The sequence below is a fragment of the Prinia subflava genome, chromosome Z, assembly GCF_021018805.1.
Source record: "Prinia subflava isolate CZ2003 ecotype Zambia chromosome Z, Cam_Psub_1.2, whole genome shotgun sequence".
Taxonomy (NCBI): domain Eukaryota; kingdom Metazoa; phylum Chordata; class Aves; order Passeriformes; family Cisticolidae; genus Prinia; species Prinia subflava.
The window spans coordinates 13,461,735-13,480,057 of NC_086283.1; the positions used below are offsets into that span (position 1 = coordinate 13,461,735).

Below are 18,323 nucleotides of genomic sequence, written 5' to 3' on the forward strand. Positions count from 1 at the left end.
TTTCACGGATACCAGATCTAATCTTAACCAGCTCAATGAAACATCCTCAGAGGTGCCAAAAAGCAGTAAATAAATCATAGCATTCATAAAAGCCAAATAGTGAGATGCCAGTGTGGACTATTCACATGAATTAATATTCTTATTACTGATTAGCTCTCCCAGGTTTTCAGAATGCAGCCTCCACGATCACATTCACTGCACTATTCTTACATACTCTGGCATCTCGAACACTTGCAAGGAGCAGTGTTTTGCACATATACCATGGCTGCCTCCTGAGCACTTAAAAAGGATTAATAAAATTAGTCTGACTACGCCAGTAAAAAGAATAACTGTACTCTGGCAGTTCTGCAGATAGAATTTAAATCACCTGCATTATTTCTCTCAGGAAGATATGCTGTTTCTGGGCCAGAAGTTCCGTATCCTCCGATTTTCAATTTTGTACCTTGAACCCAAGGCCATCTTTCTCTATAAATAAACTACTAATACAGCACAAAGCTTGCACTAATTGCAACTTAAACACATTTTTGTAATCCACAAATGGAAATTCCCACCCCTTCAATCTTCTGTCTTCTGTACACCCAGAAAGACAAAGAAAAATCCAGCATTCCTTTTGGACAATCACAGGTAGATTCAACCCTTTCTTCTCCTGGGGCTCTTGAAAAGAACCTTTGATTGGCATTTGATTTACTTTTCCTCCCATTTTCTTTTAATGCCTTTTTTTCTCATGAAACAAAGGAGAAAGAGAGGATGAGTAGGCTGCTGTTGAGAGCTATACAGATGCAGCTCTGAACAAGAGCAGCTGTAATTAAAAGAAAAGGCAACCTAGAAATTGAGAGCATGTTTACAGTAAGTATGTCTGTAAGAAATGTATACCTGTATGTGGGTGGGTAGGTATCAGGACGAAATCAGTTCCCTGGGGAGCCTGCTAGTAAACCTTATATTAAATATGCTTTATACTAAACTTTCTTAAAACTCCATGAAGTCTAAATGGTCTTTAACTCACACAGCTCAGAAGGTCTGCTAGGATTAAAAGAAAAACATATAACTTTTCAAGTAGAGGAAACTTTTGAGTTTTAGGGATAACTGAAGAGAATCACAGTCACTCCTCAGCTGCCCTTTTGCCATGGGATTTATCTTGTTCTGCTGGCCTGGCTGCAGCATCTCCCATAACACTCCACTACCTTCTACATTCTATTATTAAACTGAACTTTCTCTGTGACAAGACCAACATGTGTTGCTGGGTTTACCCCAGCCAGCAACGAAACACACACAGCCATTCACTCAGTCCCTCACCAGCAGGATCAAAGAGAGGATCACAAGGGCAAAAGCTATAAAACTTGGGTTGACAAAAACACCAGTTTAATGGGGAAAGCAAAAGCTACACACACAAGCAAAACGAAACAAGGAATTCATTCAGTGCTTCCAGTGCAGGTGTTCAGCCATCTCCAGAACAGCAGGGCTCCATCATAGATAACAGTTATTTAAGAAGACAAACAGCATCCCTCCAAGTTTTCTCCCTGTTCTCCTTTTCCCCTCCACTTTATACACTGAGCATGATGTCATATGGTGTCGGCAAAATCCCTTTGGTCCATCTAGGTCACCTGGCCTGGCTGTGTCTCCTCCCAGCCTCCCAAGCACCTCTAAATTCCCTGCCAGTACAAACACCAGAAGAGGCCTTGGCTGTGTGTAAGCCCTGCTCAACAATAACACAAACATCTCTGTATTCATCAACCCGTGCTCAGCACAAATCCCAAACATCACACCAGCCCCTGGGAAGAAAGTTAACTCTACCCCAGCCAAAACCAGCACAGAATCATGAAAAATGGAATTGTCTCTTCTATTCCACTCATGTTACGTGTAACATGTCTTGGGTAAGTCTTGTGGAGCCTCTCTATGTACCAAACCACCACCATCCAAGAAACTACACCCTCATTCCAGGCACCTTTGATTTCCACTGGTTATCCTTCCAGTGGGAACATATTCTAGTTGAAGCTGTATGCTTACACATTCTTGATCAGACCAGATCATGGTCATCCACAGATTTACTGAAAGCTGTTTCATTCAGAAAATTTTGCTCTAGTTTGTCACACAAGGAAAAAAGTTGTAATGGTTTTTGGGCTTGGTTGGCTTCTTGGTTTTGTTTTTATTAAACTAATTATAGAACTTACTGCAAGTAACTTTTTCTGATCTTAGGGTTTAATTAATAATTAATTAGAATCAGCAGGTTCTGTGCCAAGAGACCAAGTCTCTCTGCCCTTTCCTCAACCCCAGCTCATTTCCCATCTGTATGCATGTCAGCAGATTAAAACCAAAACAGAGATATCATACAAATGTAATGACAAAATAGAAGCAAGGCTGGAATGTGACTACTTCTCCTGGAAGCCTATCACTATACCAAGTATGAAAAGAGATTAAGTCAGAGAAGCACCAAGTAACAAAGTCGAAGATCATGAGATCTGGATCTGTCACAGACAAGCTTTTCATTAAAGTCACAATTCCATGTTGTACTCTTCCCTACTCAATAGTTTTACTTTTATTAGAAAAATCTCAAAATTATTTTTTTAATTTTGAATTATTTTTTATTTTTATTGAAAAAATAAAAATATTTTTTATTTTTATTGAAAAAATAATAACAAATTTGTTATAGAAAAGAACCAGGGAGTTCACACCTCCTGGGGGTTTATGACCTTGCCAAAGCCACTCAACAACTTCATGTCTGCACAACAGAGCATGGCAGCCTATCTGCACTGCACACACATTGTTGCAGTGCTTTTTAGAATACTTTTAAGATTTTCACACAGTTAATAAAGATCGACAAGCATACAATTCATTCTGTAAGTCATCTGCTACACAGATGTATTTTCCATCCCTTCTCTAAACAACTTTCTTTTGTTAAAACAAGGTTTTTTTGGATTATCAAATTCTATTCTGTATTACCAAATCTCCTCCATTCAAACTATAATCGATCCATGATCCTCTCACCTATTTATGTGTTCACAGCATTTTTCACACAACTCTGAAATTAAACAAAGAAAGCAGCCATATTCCACCTCTGTGGGAAGACTGCACTGATCTTTTACAAAACTATGGATCTGTGTTCAAATAGCAAGAATCCAGGGTTACACAGAATCAGTGAGATGACAGCTATCATACAAACATTATTATCTTTACAAGTAAATAATTCTGCAAAGGCAGCAACATTGTCATATTCTTAGGTAAGTGACTAGGAGTTTGGAGCTTTTGGAGCTTTTAAAATCTATTTTGTGGTCACTTTTGCCAAATAGATTCTTAAAGTGCTTTTAAATAAATTTACAGTTAAAGTTGTAGCTTAAGTAAGTGTCAGCCATTTCTTTGCATTTTTGAATTGCAGTTGTTTGTATCACCACCATACCTGTAAACATTAATTTTCATGCCAAATGGATTGAACATCAGAAAGGGTTACTTGTCAAGAGCATTGATAGAGTTCTTTTTTGATCAACAGTGTAACAAGGGGCGATCAACCTAAGCCGCAAGAGGCTCCTAATAACACCTCTGGAGACAAAGCTGTGCTACTGTATTTCCTAATCACAGCAGCAAATAGAATAAGCTCACTTAAAATCCCAACAAGGCTCCAAACCCTTACTTTTAAAAATTCAGTTGCCTAAAGGACTGTGAAGGAGTTAGAGCCAATCTACAAGAAGCTTGACACAGTAGAATTTTCCACAATGCTCATCTTTTTCACATCTTTTTGCAATGGCACAAGAGGAAACCTCTATTTATATTAGCAGGGTTTCTTATCACATACCACAGAAGGATTTTTATTTAAAAACAGGATTAACATTAAGTGTCACATCACAGACTGTATCTGAACCCTCTCTTAGGTAAAATATTTATAGAGGAGAGATTTTTCCGGTGTTAGCCATGTGATATTTTGTGCAGTAGCATTGCTCTGTAGGAGTTGATATCACAGAGACAAAACTGACTCAATAAGACAAAATTATGAACGTGCTGTTATTTAAGAAAGGAAAGAAACAACCAAAAAAACCCCATATCACCATACAACCAGATGGAAAGAGCTGCTTGATAAACTGAACTCTTGCAGGGCAAAGAAAGATGGCTTCAGTTGATTGAACCTAACAACTGGCTAGTTCTTAAAATATCTTTGTTGTAAACATTTTGGTTTTGCTGCCAAATGCTCTGTTTTGCTCTACACTATAATGCTGCATTAACCACAGTGTGACAGTCAGGTGCGTTTCTTCCACCCTCATGACAGCCACATACCAAGAAAAGAAGGTGTTACTTGATTCATTTAAAGGAATAGAACTTCCTTAACCCAAGTTCCTTCAGCCATTCTTAAGCTTAACTTCATTTTATGAAAATTACATCTCAATTGGAAAAAACAAAACAAAACAAAAAAACCAAAAACCAAAAACCAAAACCAAAACCCCACCAAAAAAACCCAAAAAACAAAAAACAAAAAAACCCCCACAAAACCACAAAAAACCCACAAACAAACAAACAAAAAAACCCAAAAAAAACCCCCAAAAAACCCCCACAAACACCACCCAACAAAAACAAAACAAAAAAACAAATAAAATCAAAACAACTGATAAGGCTGGTATGGCTGAAAAGTATAAAAAGTAGCACAGCACAACTTATCTATATTATATAGCTGCAGGGATATCTTTGATGAATTTGAACCCTTTGATGAATTTCCCTGGCAGCACCTTAAGTTTTAGAATGTAGAAAAGTCAGGTATCTCTTCTACATTAATTTGCCTTTAGACTAATGTAGGTACACAGAAGTAAGTCACATTGATTAGGATGGTAATTTCAATTAATACTTCAGTCACTGAACTACAGGTCAGTCCTCTATGTGCACACAGGATGCTTTGGAATGGACCTGAGGAAGAGTCAATCCTTCATTAGCACACAGGATGCTTTGGAATGGACCTGAGGAAGAGTCAATCCTTCATTAACAGGGAAACAAGTGGCATGGTCTATCTGACATTAACCATCCATCCATGCAGCCATTCACCCATTTTTAACTGGACACCCCAGAAAGCCTCTAACTGCAGGGCTCAGACTTCCCTTTCACTCTTGCTGGGAGAAATAATAAGCCTGGCCCACAAGAGCCTACAGAATCACTAGACACATACAGTAGGTGCTCATTTGCTTCTGACCTTTTCTTTAAGTCACGTGACTGTTTCTTGATTACTTCTTTCTTTGCAATTAGGCTCACATTGCCATTAAATGCCACTTTTGCTAGCAGTCACCTCTTTCTTACCTTTCTCCTGAAAAACTATCCACAGTCAGAGGCACAAAGGCTGACAAAGTGACCAGCTGCACTCCAGTTCACATCCTCACGTTTAGTTATTTTTTTTTAAACTGCTAACAGAGCCTGAAGGGCTGAAGCTGCTGCAATTGGGCAGTCAAATGTAGATGCATCCCAGAAGAACATTTGATTTCCTTTAAATCACTATCATAAGCCAATTTAAATTAAAGCACTTGTTTAGATTCAGTTTTACCTTTCGGATCCTTCTGGATGATCTTTCAAGGTAACTGCATCACAAAGCCTGCTTGCACTGTTGCTTTGAATGATTCATAGAGGTGTGCAGGACCTCATGTACAAGTAATTATGATTTCCATACGCCACAAAATAAATGTATGAATACATGAGAAGAGAGATGGAATAATGATGAACACTTACACTGCATCTCCTTGTGCCAGAAGAGCTACTAAATTTTCTTAGTCTGCCATTTATGGTTCCACACTTAAAGCCCTGCATGTACAGATATCCAGTGGGATAAAAACAGAAGAAAAAATAAACTCACTTACTGAGGAGATGAGAATGACTCTATAGATAGAAAATAAAGAACTACACAAAGGAGTATTTAACACTACATTTCCCATCAAATAACATGTTATGTATTTGTGTATTTGTATATTGGTATATAAAAACTATTTTTCATGTTATCTTTCTGTTCCTATAATCAAAATAATTTCGTCATATACAGAACTTAAGCATCACACAGTACCTGTGACTTCTCTGTTTAATGCTGTAATGAAATGAAAGCTATCTTAAAACATAATACATACTCCTCAGATGCCACTTCTTTATTTAAAGAGAAATTATCTTTCCCTACACCAGACTATGAACAGGGAAATTGTTTGCATTGGGCTTCACTTCCCAGTGTGGCAGCAAAGGACTTGCAGAATTCTTCTTCTGGGTGGGAATACTAGCTCTTTGAGTAAGACACAGGTCAGTGTGGAATTACTAACAACTGGAAATTGATGCCAGGAAAAGTAGGATCAGTTCCCCAGTCCGAGACCAGGATAGCATGCAGGATCACCAATACAAATACCTCAACCCTCTTTCTGTGAAAGGAAGATAATACCTCTCCACCCTATAGGAGAGTTACAAGGATTAGTGTTTGCAAAAGCCTCGGCAGCTCAGAATTAATATTTATGATGATCAGTCCCATCAAATTTGCATGCTGAGGACACCTAGTTCACATGTGAGTAGCATTTGTATGACTCTGGTACTGATACATAAAAAAGTGACAGCTTCTTAACATTTGTTAATTCTTCCCCAATTAATTTCATTTACTCTAAGGACTTCTTTCTGTCTAAGAGGTGCGCAACGCTTTATAGAGTAGATTAAATCCAATATAAAGCCGACTTAATTTATGGACAGCTATTTCTGTGAGTTTTTTCCTTGTTATGATAAGGAATTATCATTTTACTAACAAATTTGCATTCATCCTCACACATCACTAAGGATAATTACGGAAATGAAGAGTACTGGAATCAACCATTCTGTGATTGTAGAAGGAAAGAGGATAAAGATATTCAAAAGAGGAGACTGAAGGAAAAGGCCTAAAGAATTCATAACTTAAAAGGCTATATATATATAATTCATTCAAATGTTTATAAACATGGCAATAAACACCAAATACACAAACTTGCAATTGAATGACCATCCTCAAGAATACAGCAAAGCATAAAGCAAAAAAATGAAGATACAAGAAGTCACAGGTACCATTCTGGCCATTTCTAATTCTGACCAATACCTCACTATCAACAGCTAAAGGCTTTGCTGCTTACAGCTGCGGTGACCAAATGACATAGATTATGATCTGCTCATTTCACACCAAGCACAAGAGTGTCCTGAAATATTTGGAATTTCCATGGTACAGGAAAACTGCTTCTTGTCCAAATTTAATTGTGTATTTATATGACAGCTCTCATTTAAGTGGTCAAGGTGGACAAAATCCCTCCTCCCAGTGCTGCTCAGTGACCAGGGATCACTATGGACAAAGCAGCAAACCGAGAACTGTCTGCTCAAAGATACCAGCCTATTAAGTTTGCAACTGCAGGAACATTTCTGTCCAAAGAGACTAAAGTTTTGATCAAAGAAACTGACCAAGAGGAATCCAAACAACCCCTGAGAAATATAAATAAGTCAACTTTATAGTCCAAGTTCTTCTCTCACACAGTATTTCAACTTCATCCTACTTAACGTCTGCAATACCAGAATAAAAGCAATATTCAATATCTTTAAACTTTGTCTTTCATAGTACTAAAAAAAAAATGATAATGTGTGAATCTCCTACATTCTATAACACTGGCATACCAAACTAACTACTTTATTTTAAACTTCACTGCCACCAGTTTTCTTATTTGTTTTTTTCCCATGGTTTCCATTGCAGCTGTTTTTCTATGATACATAATTATACTCTGCATATTTCCAGTTAGTCTATGTTTCCTAAGCATTTTAAATTTGAGGCAGACAAACTAGCCTGAGAAAATGGTGAGGCTTTAGGTATTTTAGTGAACAGTAAACAAAAAACTTCAGGAAATATCTTTGGTTTGTGTTGTTTGTAAAAACTATTTCATCTTCATTTCTAAATTTTCCCTTGGTTCAGCTGTAGATAAACATTTTCTCCTCCTGAACTTTACCTCTTTTTACTGACTTATTGAAATAAACTGGCACCTTATCATAAGAAACAGAAATAAATATTACTCTGTACAGTCATGTGGAGGATGATGTACTTCTTCCTTTCACTTAAATATGAAACTTGCAAAAAACCCCAAAATAAACAACAATCAGTCATGCTTGTTCATTCCTTTCTTGGTTACTGACAACATCCAGAAATGTAATGATTACAACAAATGATAATCAGATATTCACCTAAAGAAAACTATTTTCCACTGTGCCCTCATTAATCTTAATCTTTCAGAACTCTATTGATAGATGATAACTCTAATGACACAATTTTCACAAGGCTACCCATAACAGTGTACAGTGTAGCTGTACAAGTTTAAAATGCTTAGCAAATTTATCCAACTTGCTATTCCTTCTCGTCTGTAGCATTCAGCCCTCCTTGAACACATCAAATCTAAAAAAAATCTGCTCAATATTTAGTTCATTATTCACTAGGACAAAATGAAGTGATTAAGTCTGTTTATAGACTTTTCTCCCCTCCCATTATCAACTCCTTCAACCACAAAGGTTGTGCTTTTTTTCCTTTAGTCCAGTTTTTTTAATCATATTTTTAAAGTGAATCACATCCTCATCCATTTATTAAGAAATGTTTTAGAAATTTAAATGGTCCAAAACTTACAAATTTTTCTTAAATTGTCAGTTATCTGTGAGATATTCACAATAGGAATGGCATTTTCTTACTGGAGTTCCCCATGACAACAATGCAACAAATCCACAGTTTTGAGACTGGGTTTCCAACATTTTAAAGAGAATTAAAACTGACACTTATCCATTTTCTCCATCCCCAATGCCTTTCAGGACTATTATTAGAATCTCTGATAAATGAAGAAGCCTGAATAAGATTTCTTATTCTATATACACGTAGAGACATAACTTTTCTGGACTCCTGTTAAGAGCCAGTTCATACAGCCAACATGTAAGAACATTTCAATCAACAAAGATACTCTTTTACCTCTCCTATTTTTAAAAAAGTGTGTCAAAAGGGTAGAATAAACTTTATTCTTCTTAAAAAAAATGGTAAGGCACTAAAAACTACCTTAAGCATACAAATATGTTTCAGTACCAATAATCAAAGCATTGAACTATACCGGGGCAAGGAGAAGGGCAGAGAATAAATTGAACGCACATGCTATGGCTTAAAATCAGAGTATACTACACCTTTCAAGAACAAGAAATTCACCCTATAATGATGTTATAATCTTTAAATACTGGGGAAAAAAACCTCTTTCACACAGAATTAGCTTTAATGTTATAAAACTATGCAAAGGTTGATGGAAACAGGAACAGCACTTAGAAGTCCCTATTTAACAATGTAAGTCATCATTGCATCAAGCAATCAAAACCTCCCAGACAAGCCATATTAAGTAAAATTAAGCAGCTTGTTATAAACAAGTGGCTTACAAAGGAGTTTATAACTTACCAAGAGACAGAGCATGACCAAGTGACAAACTTAAATGTTAAAGAAACCAGGAATGCAAAAGAAATAAAACTACGGCACAACAGCTTTCATCACCTCTCAATACTTGTTAGAAAGTTAGCCAGAGGAAAGGCAGGACAGTGCTTTCCAAAGTGGCACAAGGACATAGAGGCCTATGTCTCAGCAGTTAGATCTTGCCTTTAACTTCAGTTCCTGTCTGTCTAAATTGCTCACAAAAATATCTGCCTCTTTAAACTCTCAGTGAACACTTTTACATTTCAGTTATTTTTAGTGTCGTACTTTTGAGACATTTAACTTGGTAAGAATTTCAAAATGCCAACCCTCAATTTCTTACTGTAATGGACTGTGTTTGAAAACACGTGGCTGGGTCATTAACATTACTCAGTAATAGGAAAGTTGTTTATACATGTTCTAATAGAAGAGTCAAGGATCAGATGTGTTTCCATTAGATTAAAGTCAAAACCTTTTGTCAAAAACATGTCAAGTTTCCAAAACCATGATTTTCAGAGGCTTTATGGAAGAAAAAACTGCAGTCTGCGGCCAGAAAGGGAGAGATACAGTGAGAATACATATCTGAGAACCCATCTTCAAATCCCCAGTTTGTTTAATTTATACTAAGAAGAAAACATTAATTGCTCTAACACATACTGGAAAGTGAATAATTATTATTAAATAAACTTTTGCATTGCAAATAGTTCTACATTTTCACTATATTGAACATAATTCATGAAAGCACTTGAATTTCATCTCGTTTACTACAACTCCAGAAAGTACTCTTGGGTTGTAAGGGTCAAAATGGATGTGCATTTTCACCTTTAAAAAAATTGATGAGGTCAAAATAGTCAACACAGATGAACATTTTCACTTCCAAAGTAATTGATGCCTCTGACATAACCAATGCCATCCATGGCCTGATGGCACATGCCACTATAGTCAGTAGGCACTGTGCACGTTGATTTAGATGAAATTTTACTCAAAATTCTTTATAATTCATTATAATTATTCTGCTCATTAAAAAACAACAACAACAACAAAAGCCCAACAAAACAAACCCTATTCATCATATTTTACAAATGCCTGATAAAGAAACTTCCCTGTCTGACCATCCAAGAGTCCCTCTGGCAGCCACTCTGGCACCACCTGAACTGGGACTTCTGACCTTTTGCAGCTACACCCTCCACACTCACAGAGGTTTCCCACAGCAGTCTCAGACTTCAAGATCCTTAATATCATTTCATCATGTTGCAATAATGAAATAACAAATAACAGCTCAAGCTGGTGCCTCTGAGGAGCAACCCCAAACAAAAAACTCCTGGGGTTTTACACCCTCACAGTCAAAGGGTGGGAAAACCCAGAGTTACGAGCTCCTGAGTGTCCCCTGGCTGGGCCATGGGTACCTGGGACCTTTGCTCTGTCTCTTGCCTGGGGCTCGGGCTCCTGCCCCCCAGAGCCGAACATGCAGCTGCACCCTGAGCTACCCGTGCTGAATGGATTCCTCAACACACCAATGCACTCTCCCAGATTCACCTATGCCTATCAGTCCCAAGACAAGGGAAATTAGGAGGATTTACTGTCTGTATTGAGATGATTAGATTAGCACTTAAAGTGCTCTTACTGGGTGTATCAGAATCCTCCCAAGGAGTTTCAGGAAAATCTTTTTTCATAGTCTTAGTGATAAAATCTTGTCAGCAACCTATAATGTTACAAGTTTTATGACTTTTCAATCTTGGATATAGAATACTCAGCAGGAAAAACTTACTTTGTAGGTATGCATCAGAATTAATTGTGTGTGTGTCTGCCTGAGGGAAGGAACCAGAATAAACCCAATATTTACTTTCACAGCACTGATTATATAAAATTTTAAGTTAAGCTGGAAATCCTGTTAAATGAAAAAAGTAATGATGATCCTTCTGCATGCATTTTTTTAAGCATCAGTTGTGTTTCTGTTTGCTTTTGAAGATTTAGTAAGATATACATTAATCATTTTCCTACATGTGCCTTGCTAAATAAATAACTGAATTTATAGCATTAAAAGCATCAGTTTTGCCTAAGAGAGGGATAGTAATTTTGAAATATTGAACTAACGGTCAACCTATCATGAAAGCTTCAATAAAAGAAAGGAGAATACAGTAAAAAATGCATGTACATAAAATTTGGAAGGAAACTACAATCAAGGCATAGAGGCAGAAAGATATCAGACAATATATGTGTTATATCAGTCTCATTGCTGATCCTTTTAGTCATTAGTAAATATTACTAAATATGTTAGTATTTAGTAAATATATCAGTGACATTGGGAAATGACAGATGTCATACGTATACTCCCCACAATGAAAGTATTGTATTTGCTCATCAAACAGGTGATGTGATTCTATTCAGACAGACTTGCTGGCAGAGCTCTTTTTCTTAGGAAAAATGTGCACAGTTACTGAGAAAAAGTAAAATATAGTGAATAAATGCACAGAAGCTTCTTGTAACAGGGCCCTAATACCTACTTCACACTCCTCCCTTCAGCAAAAATTCCGTGCTTTTCACAATCTCATATCGTATGATGATCAAGACTGTGAAACAAATCAGATGTATAAATCTTTTAGGGAAATAACAAAATGGAAGGCAGAAAGCTGCTGTGATGAAGCGACTTTTAAAAGTCTGTCGTATAACAGTACAGGAGTCATAAAGAAAGGAAATACTGACATGGTAGATAACAATTAGGAGTGGGAGGAATTGATTAAACCACTGAAGAATGGTGATAGACTGGTTAAAAATAGGATGGAGACTGAGGCAACAGAACAGTAAAGGTGGGGCTGTGTGAGTCATACTTCTACAACTCTACTCACTTTACTAGATATATCAAAACCATCTCCAAAACAAACACAAAACCGAAACCACACAGGCGTTAGATGCTTCTCAGCAGAAGCAGAAATTCAGCTGGAGAGTGGGATGAGAGCTAATGAGGCTTCAAGCCCACTAAAGAGCATCACTGAACTCTAACCTGCTGTATCTGCCATGAGGTCACAATGCCTCTGGGATTATTTCAGAGTCTATTTTGAAAACAAAGCACTATATTCTTCTCCTTTAAGGAAGTGTCAGCAAATACTTAAAATATTGGAAATAGTGCATTTAAGGTAGAGAGGTAAATAAGTTGGCTGTGTCAACTAGCACAGGAAGCTTTTGGAACTATAGGCTCAGTTTGCTGTCATAATTCCTGAGTAAGTTAGGAAAAGACCTCATTCTACACCTAGAAATATAAAGTCACACTCTCAAAGGTGACTTGCCTGGGTAACCAGCTATCATTACTGTGACTTTCATGTTGATTATTCCAAATACCTGCAATAAAATTAAATTGTGATTACAGACCAAATGGAAAATTTATCTCTTGCTAATTGTAGGCACAAATGTCATGAGCTGCCAGAGTGATATGCATAAGTGACTGCAATGATTTGCATTTCCGGAGTCTGTAAAGCCGCAGGATGAACAGCAAAACTCTTAAGTATAGACATAATTCGGTATAGATCGCACTTCACTAGACCTACACCAGTCGTAACACTACTGAGGACTTTCAGCTTTTGCTATTTGACCTCCCACTTCTGTTTTCTTACTCAAGAAATTTGCATCAAGGGTATTTATTACAGAAGTCAGAACACAGTAAGACAATAGATACTGAAGGAAATTCTCAACTCCCTCAAAGGAGAAAGGAAATAATGTAAGACTTTTCTTCTTTCATTTAATGCCAATTAGTAAAGCATGGTTGAGATTAATCATAGAACTGAAACAGAATTAAACATCGCTACAATAAATTACTATTATGGTTATTATTTACAAACTGGCTGTGGCTAATAAGCAGTGAGACTGATGCTCATTACAACAGACAATGTATAATTAGCTAATATTAGATATTTGATGTACTAAATGGCTATCATACATCTCTTCTTAAAAGACTGTCACTATATTTTAAAATAATTAAAAAAAATAAAATACTATTATAGAAAAGCACAGTACAATGAGTAGGATATAAGAACAGGTTCTAAAAAATGGAAGAGACATTGATTGGTAAGTTGACCTTTTAGAAATACCCACTCCTTTACTTCTAAATGAAAGGCAGGATTATTTTTAATTCTAGCTAATGAGAGCGGATATAAGTACTCATAATTAAAAGTCACTCACATTTGAGCCAGATACAGTTTTGCTATTATGAAATAGAATAACACTTGAGTTAAGGTTGCATGACAAATACCATTCTGCTCCATTATATTCTAAATTCTTAGTTCTGAAATATTTCAATTGTGACATAACTTCTTCCCAAAAGACAAAGACCTAATTCTTCAAGAAATATTATAAAGAAACAGAAGAAAAAGCTTCTGTTCAAAAGAAGATCCTACCTACATGAAAATTTAAGTCCAAAACCACCAACAGATGTTCTTTTCTGAGAAGAGAAATAAACTTTTTCTACAGTGTAGGAAAAGGTCTTCCTTTTCTGCACACTTTTAGCCATGGAAAACAGCAGAGGATTGAAAGCTGGAATCTGACATAAAAATAACCCTTACTAAAAAGAAACACCTAGGATGGCTTTATCAAAAATTGTTGTAGAAAAGTTTTGCAAAAGTGTCTATGTACATGGCTGAACTGGATTTTCTCCTAAGATTTTGAAGAACACAGCTAAGGAAGAGTGCTCTGAACATCTGTGTGTGCTAACTCCACAGGGAGCAGGAACCCAAAGCTGCACAAAAGCTCGGCTGAACTGCCTGCTGTGCAAAGTTGCTCTTTCCTCAAGGAAAACCACACCTACTACTTACAACACTTATGGAGGAAAGGCTGCTGAATGGCATTACCTATATGTTTATGTGGTAATTTTCTCACAGTTGCTTCTAGGATTCAGCAGTTGTGGAGCTGGCTACCTTTATTTCTTACCCAATTGTTTTCTACTCCTTTGGCTGGGTATCGGTGACACTCTTTTGAATGTACTGTCTTAACGTAAGCAAAGCACAATGACTCAGTTAAAGTAATGGTATATGAAGGACTCAGGTGGACTGTCTCTTGCTGCACTGGAAAGCATCTTCCTCCAAACACGCCTGAGATGAGTCTTACATGAGTTGGATCTTTCTGCTACAAGTCACAGCATGCACAATATATTGGGAGAACGGTAGCTGAGACTGGTGTTAGCAGAGCCGAGATGCAACTTAGAAGCACTTCCAACTTTCATGGTTTCTAACTTTCATTAGATTAAATTCAAAATCTTAGAATAGTTTTGTATGAGCTTAGGTTCTCCATATTTTTTCCAGCACATATCCTGTGGAACTAAAATTGTCAGGCATCTGCTTTGGTGAAGGTTGGATGTACAAGACAGTGATAGGATTTGTATTCTTTCCTTATGCAGAAATGCAGACTTTCTTTTGAAGGCAAATTGTTAAAATCCAAGGAAGGAAAGTTCTTTTTCTTGGTATAAAACCAGGTATGATTGAGAGCACAGGCTTGGTTTCATTTCACAGTCTAATATAAAAGCCCATTAGCTCAGAGATCTTCAACTGTCCCAAAGAGAGGCAGTTTATAGGGCCCTGCTTCATTACACCTCTGTTTCCAGAACCACAGAATGGAATTTCATTTTCAATCGCCTTCTCTACAGCAAGGATGTGAGAAAGGTTATTATCCTGTTGCTAAGGGAAATGCACCATCCCATCATCAAAAGCCAATATTATTGACTGACAGTATTCGGAGAGGGTTATGGCTTGTAAAACCAGTCATTCACATTACAACTGGAACAATAGTGCTCTCTCTTGGAGTGAGTCAAGGAGAAATAACAACAACATTTTATATTATTTATATTATTACATTTTATATTATTTTCATTTCTACTAAATGATGTGAAATGCACTTAACTTTTTCCTGGTCTGACCTCCATTTCACTTGAATTGCAAAGGAAAATGTTTCCTGGTTTGAAAATTGACTGAAAATTAAAGATTAAGTAATGCTCTCTGCCCTATTTTTCAGTTTCTTTTACCATTTCTACTAGACTTTTAATATGAAAGACATCTTTATTGCTTTATTATAGCAACTATTCCACTTCAAAGAAGTAATTTACTATCCATTTTGGGTTATAGGAACACCATTTCCTTCAAAAAACAAAAGCACTACAGTGTATTTATCTGTGCCCCAATGCAACCAGAGCAATGTTTGATTATCTCAGCAAGAGAATTAATAAGTTAGATCTTCTTACCTCTTACATTTTTATCTGAGCTGCGCAGCCCATTTCTTTGTACGTGTCATATCTTAGTGGTTTTCCAGCCATGGGGAGACTCTACTACTGAATCTGACTTGGAATGTTGAGCAGACCTCAATGTGCATTTAAAGTGGTGTTCCAAAGAAATAAAGATGTGTACCTCGGCATCTTAGCCCAACATTGCTCAATTTAAGCCAAATATGACTGAGAGACAGGCCTTAAAAGCCTTATACCCCAAAAGAGGAATAAGAATCTGTGAAGAGCTGACTACTGATATCCCATCTGTACCTCCACTGATAAAACAACTGAAAAAGCACAATCCTCAGTCCTTCTAATAGCAAGAATCAGCTGGCTGGTTGTACCACTGTTGCACACACACTGGAAATATGGGGGGGGGAAAAAAGGAGTTTCTGTTCTTGGCTTGGCCAGGTCTAAAGGACAGAGAGACACAAACTTTACATCATCAAAATTCATTAATTACAGTTACTCAGCTTTAACTTAACATCATCACAAAGTGACTAAAACTCAACCCAGTCATCTGATTGTATGCACACAGAAGGTGGAAAGTTACCTGGGTGAGGGAAAATTTTAAAAGGGATATTCCTGTGAGTGCAACTTAGTCCATATTATGACACCCAGTTGAGTCAATGGTGCCGAAAACCCAAGCTCCCTCTTCCTTATCTAAGTGAACAACTGGCAATGTGACCTCTTTGCTAGATGATGCAGCACTGCTCTGAGTACCTGGGTAGCCCCAGGAGACCTCTTCCAAGAGTTAGGATATGCCTAAGGCTATTCTGTGTCCCAGGGATGGATGGTGTCAGCTGAAAAAGTTCCATACGGCAATTCACTCCTCGCAGCTTAAACCTCATGAAGTTGTGGACACTGTTCCAACATTTATTATTAACTAAAATGCCAGGCATTGTGGCTTACAGTGGACTTAGGCTAGAACTGTTATTTAACAGACCTTTAATGTCTCCTGTATCCTTGGAGAAACTAATCATTGTTTTGTTAAAAGATATACTTGAAATACAAAATACAGGAACGCACATATCCAAATGGGATGGTGGATAAAAACATAGTCTTAAAAATAACAGTTCACAGCTGGAATCTGCTGGAAAAACATTCAAAACGAGGTATTTCTTGAATATTGCACGGTATATACACAGAACATCTGCTGATATTACAGTAACTTGAAGAAAAGGAATAATAGCACTTCACAGTACAGCAGATAACATGATATGCCAAGATCAACAGACAACATTTATGATTAAATTAATTAACTGTACCTTGAAAAATAATGGCTCCTCAGGAAGGGGGCTAACAGGGAGGGAGGTTGTACTACTAGCTGGACTCATGTCAGTACTCTGAAAGAAAAGAACACAGGAGTTTGCATTTCCAATCAAGTTCCATGGACAACTTTTTTCATTTGGGGGAGGGAAGGATGAAAGAAGCTTGAAAACATCATTGAAAATCTAACAGAATTAGAGTGATAACTGCAACCTGCAACTTTATTTGCTTGCAATTAGTTTAAGTACTTCACTAATGGCTAAGTACTCGCATTTTATTTTGAATTAACTCCCTATTCAAAGACTGAAACATGCACAAGTACACAAACATACTGTTCATATCGAAAAATTTATTCATCTCAGAAGAAACTATGACAAGGCTTTAAATTATTTTTGGGATGGCTCAACAGTATATTTAGAAGGAAAAATTAACAGGAAAGTGATATATTGTAGAAAAATATTAGGTTTAGTATTTCAAAATCCCATTCACATGAGTCAATAGACCTTACAAACAAGCACTAATACAAGAAAAGAAATAGTGAAGACCAAAGTTATTAATCAAAATAATTCAGTATACTTCAATGCATCTATCAAGTCAAAATGCTTGAAAGATTGACCTCTTCACATCTTATTTCAGTAACCTGTTGGTTAGCATGGTCAATATTTTTACAGATGTGACAGATATTAAAACAAATGTGTGACTCTTAATAACACAGAATGGTAATAATAATAGAAGAAAAAAATCTGGAGTTTAAAAACACAAACAATATCACAACTTTTCTGGAAAAAACTAGAATAATGTTACTTCTTGAGAAAAAAGTTCCTAAGTGCTGAAATGAAAAAAAATCCACCACGACCACCAATAAAACAGAAATTAACTATATGGAAAAAATCAACAAGTTTGCATGGCCTATTAGTGTGACATTGAAATGCAGAATGATTTAATAAATTCAACTCTGCACTTGACTAACCCAATATTCCTTTTTGCATCACTACAAATCTACCCTAAGTCCTTTGATAAACCCAAATTCTGCAAGTGAGGCACATTGCTCCACCTAGTAATTTCTAACATTTCATTCATCAGAAGGTGTTTATGGCGAGACCACTGAATTTTACTCAGCCAGCTGGTAGAGGATGAAAAAAGAAAAAAATTTGGGTATGAAATCCCTGTGTCAAATCCAAAACAGGGCACAGAGACTTCAAAGTCAGCACCCACTGAGAAAACGTGAGTTAAATTAGGTATCTAGCCATTACACCATACCTGAAAGAAAAGATAACAGCTCCTTGCTAAATAATAGGGATGCAAGTAAATGAGACAGAAGGGGGCCATGGTAATTATATCCTAAGAAAGAGACAGGTAATTTATAACCCATGGAACACAGAGATGATGTTGAGGAAT

General features: G+C 36.7%; 1 protein-coding gene across 5 annotated transcripts in view; it reads right to left on the reverse strand.

Annotated features, from left to right (window-relative positions):
* Nucleotides 1-18,323, reverse strand: part of CCSER1 (coiled-coil serine rich protein 1) — a 616,060-nt gene that overhangs the window by 307,059 nt on the left and 290,678 nt on the right. For all 5 annotated transcript variants that reach the window (XM_063422971.1, XM_063422969.1, XM_063422968.1 and 2 more), the window contains one exon: nucleotides 16,925-17,002. In XM_063422971.1, coding sequence (XP_063279041.1) covers nucleotides 16,925-17,002 — 78 coding nt within the window. The remainder of the gene's footprint in view (nucleotides 1-16,924; nucleotides 17,003-18,323) is intronic.